The 2,751-nt window shown below is 34.6% G+C and overlaps 1 protein-coding gene across 1 annotated transcript; it reads left to right on the top strand.

Annotated features, from left to right (window-relative positions):
- The first annotated feature begins 973 nt into the window (after positions 1-973).
- LOC143576221 (uncharacterized) lies at positions 974-1,492 on the top strand. Its single transcript, XM_077060364.1, has one exon. It carries the CDS (start codon positions 974-976, stop codon positions 1,490-1,492), a length of 519 nt encoding a protein of 172 aa, XP_076916479.1.
- Positions 1,493-2,751: the final 1,259 nt, after the last annotated feature.

Below are 2,751 nucleotides of genomic sequence, written 5' to 3'. Positions count from 1 at the left end.
GTCATACCCGAACCCGGTTCCATACCCGAAACCAGGTATTTAAAAAACTCGATTTGTGCATCTCTAGCCCTAGCTACTTGTTTTGTTCATAATTAAAAGAAAAATCATTGGTTCTTCCAAAAAAAAGGCACAATTTTCAAAGAAGTTCAAGTATAGACCAAGACTAGTAGCACCAGGGGCGGACTCACTTGTTAGTTATGGGTGTCTCCTGTGAAAAAAAAAAGATTTATTGTTAATATACCAAACTAGACCGACCCCTGTAAAATTTTGACCGACCCCTGTGAAATTTTAAAGCCTAACCCTGTATAATTTCAAGACGACCCGCATGAGATTTTTAGACTAACCGTAATAAAAAATACAATGAAAATTTTGTAAATATAATTATATAAACGTTATATAAACAATTTTCCCCATTAATATCAATAAGTCCATTAGTCAAATTTTTAAGCCCAAGCATACTCAATTTTAGCCCAATATCCATTCCCAATCCTATTCTAAAATAATATTTTCTTTTACCAATTTACCGTCTTTCACCTCTCACATCCTCTACCGATCTTCTGCCCCTCGTCGCTGGTCCCTTCGTCATTTAAAGCTTCAGCTAACCGGAAATCAGAATCAGAAATTCCGGCCACCAGCCAGTTCCATTATTCCAGCCGTTCCATTATTCCAACCGTTCCATTATTCCAACATCCCTCCAGCCACTAAAAAGCACACTAAGGTATAACATAAATACATAATACATTTAATTTATGTCTAATTTAGTTAGGCTTTTAGATTTTTAGGTTAATGATGTTTAGATTATGTTAAAAAAATGGAGGAATTTTGTGATTTTGTTGACAAACTTGTGATTCTGTAACATAATTCATAAAGTGGAATTTTGAATTTTTAATAGTTTGAAACTTGACTAGTTTGATTACTTGCTAAGTTTGTTGTATTTCTGATCTAATAGGAAGAAAGAATAATGAATCCGATAATGGAGAGATTTCTTAAAAAGAAAGGTAATCAAGGATCGTCTTCTAAGACTCCCGAGCTTGTTGAATTGGATGATCTTCCTTTGGATCCCGCCGATAGAAAACCAATCTCTACTTACAACGTGAATCAAGGAGATGAAATAAGAAGAACGTATCTACTTAGAGGACCGTGTCAACCAAGCAGTGTGGCATTTCCATATAGAATGATCGGTAATGATTCAAGACATTTTCCGGTTACTTGGTGTACTAATTTTAAGGGGTGGTTAGAGTATAGTATAAAAAACGATCGTGTTTATTTCTTACATTGCTACTTGTTTAAGGATCAAGTTAAAAATCTCCAAGAAGCTATCATTAGTGAGGGGTTTAACGGTTGGAATAGACAAGATAAAGTTCAACGTCATCAAGGGGAGTTTAATAGTTTGCATAACAAAGCCTTTAAAATGGGTGAAGATTTGCTTAACCAAGATCAATTGATACAAATTTTTGTTGATAAAAAGAGTGAGAAGGAAAAGTCCAATTAGCGATTGTTGATACAAACTTTTGCTACTGTAGCACATTAACGTTTGATGTTCAGATGCGGCTGGACGCCATCTTAGCGATTGTTTATCAGTATGCTCGAAGAGCACATTAAAAAAAATCAAAAAATGGAAGGAAAGAAAAAGCAAAATATGGCTGGCCCAAAACATAAAAAGAAATAATAAAGAAAAGAAAAACTAAAAAGCAAAACCAAAAGCCATTTATCAATCATCATCAAAGTGCAACACTTTTAGACCATCTTCCCAACTCCTAGTTCAAAACGTACCAACAAACCTCAGCTGGCCCGACCCGACCCGCTCCAGTCTAGTTTGCTTTATTACCTCTCTCACCATGGCTAGACTTGGGTTCAAAAGTCTACTTAGTCTCATCACAATATTGTTTGTGTGCTTCTCATTCATATTTAGAAGGAAAGAAAAAGCAAATGTACACCAAAGATGAAATAATATAAACCAAATGGTCTTTGATCAACATTCAATGCATAAAGTAAAGCCTATTTGAAAGCCAAATTAATATAGAAAAAGAAAGTCTACCTAATTGAGTGGGAGTTTCTTATTGACTCAAATTTTGTTCGATAATGTCTTGTTTTTGCTTTTAACCCTTTCACTTGTCATGTCTTTAAAGGAAAAATATGAATCTTTTAACAAAGTAACGATAGATAACAAAAGGATATCATGATTATATTTAGACGTGTCGGTAAGTTAAAGTTTGGACGACCATCATAAAGACAACGCATAACGATATACAAATTTTCAACATACCAACAAAATCAACTTAGACAACAAGCAACAATAAATGCCAAAGATATTGAGTTAAAGCGCCATCGTGAGCATCTACACATCCAAGGTCCCATATGTAGGCCTTGGGATTGCACAACGTAACAAGGAATGCCAAAGATTTAACATATGAGAATAGGGATGAGGAAAATAAAAAAGAAAGAAAGAAACGTAACCCAACAAGAAGAACCGAAGCCTGAATCTTTATGGTTGGATCAAAGATATTTTGTTACCCCATAAAATACCTTCGAAGGCTTGACTAGTACACGACACACATGTATGCTTGGGTTTTAGGGAACAAATATGTGTGCCAATTATTAAACTAAACATGTTTTTGACGTAAAAGTTGGATACACAATCGTAATAGGTTAGATATGCCGTTGAACAATATGAGGGTTCTTACATAATCAAAACTCATTGCAACAACGAATCGTATCTAAAGTAGGATGCACTGTCGTAATCATTCATTT

The sequence above is a fragment of the Bidens hawaiensis genome, unplaced genomic scaffold (genome assembly GCF_021521415.1).
Source record: "Bidens hawaiensis isolate Kalapana, Puna unplaced genomic scaffold, B.hawaiensis_p1.1 tig00028026_1, whole genome shotgun sequence".
NCBI lineage: Eukaryota > Viridiplantae > Streptophyta > Magnoliopsida > Asterales > Asteraceae > Bidens > Bidens hawaiensis.
The sequence above is the reverse complement of the archived record's forward strand: the minus strand, read 5'-3'. Positions and strand labels throughout refer to the sequence as shown.

What these genes read in the sequence shown, in the direction of transcription:
- LOC143576221 (XM_077060364.1), top strand. Translation starts at nt 974, where the DNA reads ATGGAGAGATTTCTTAAAAAGAAAGGTAATCAAGGATCGTCTTCTAAG.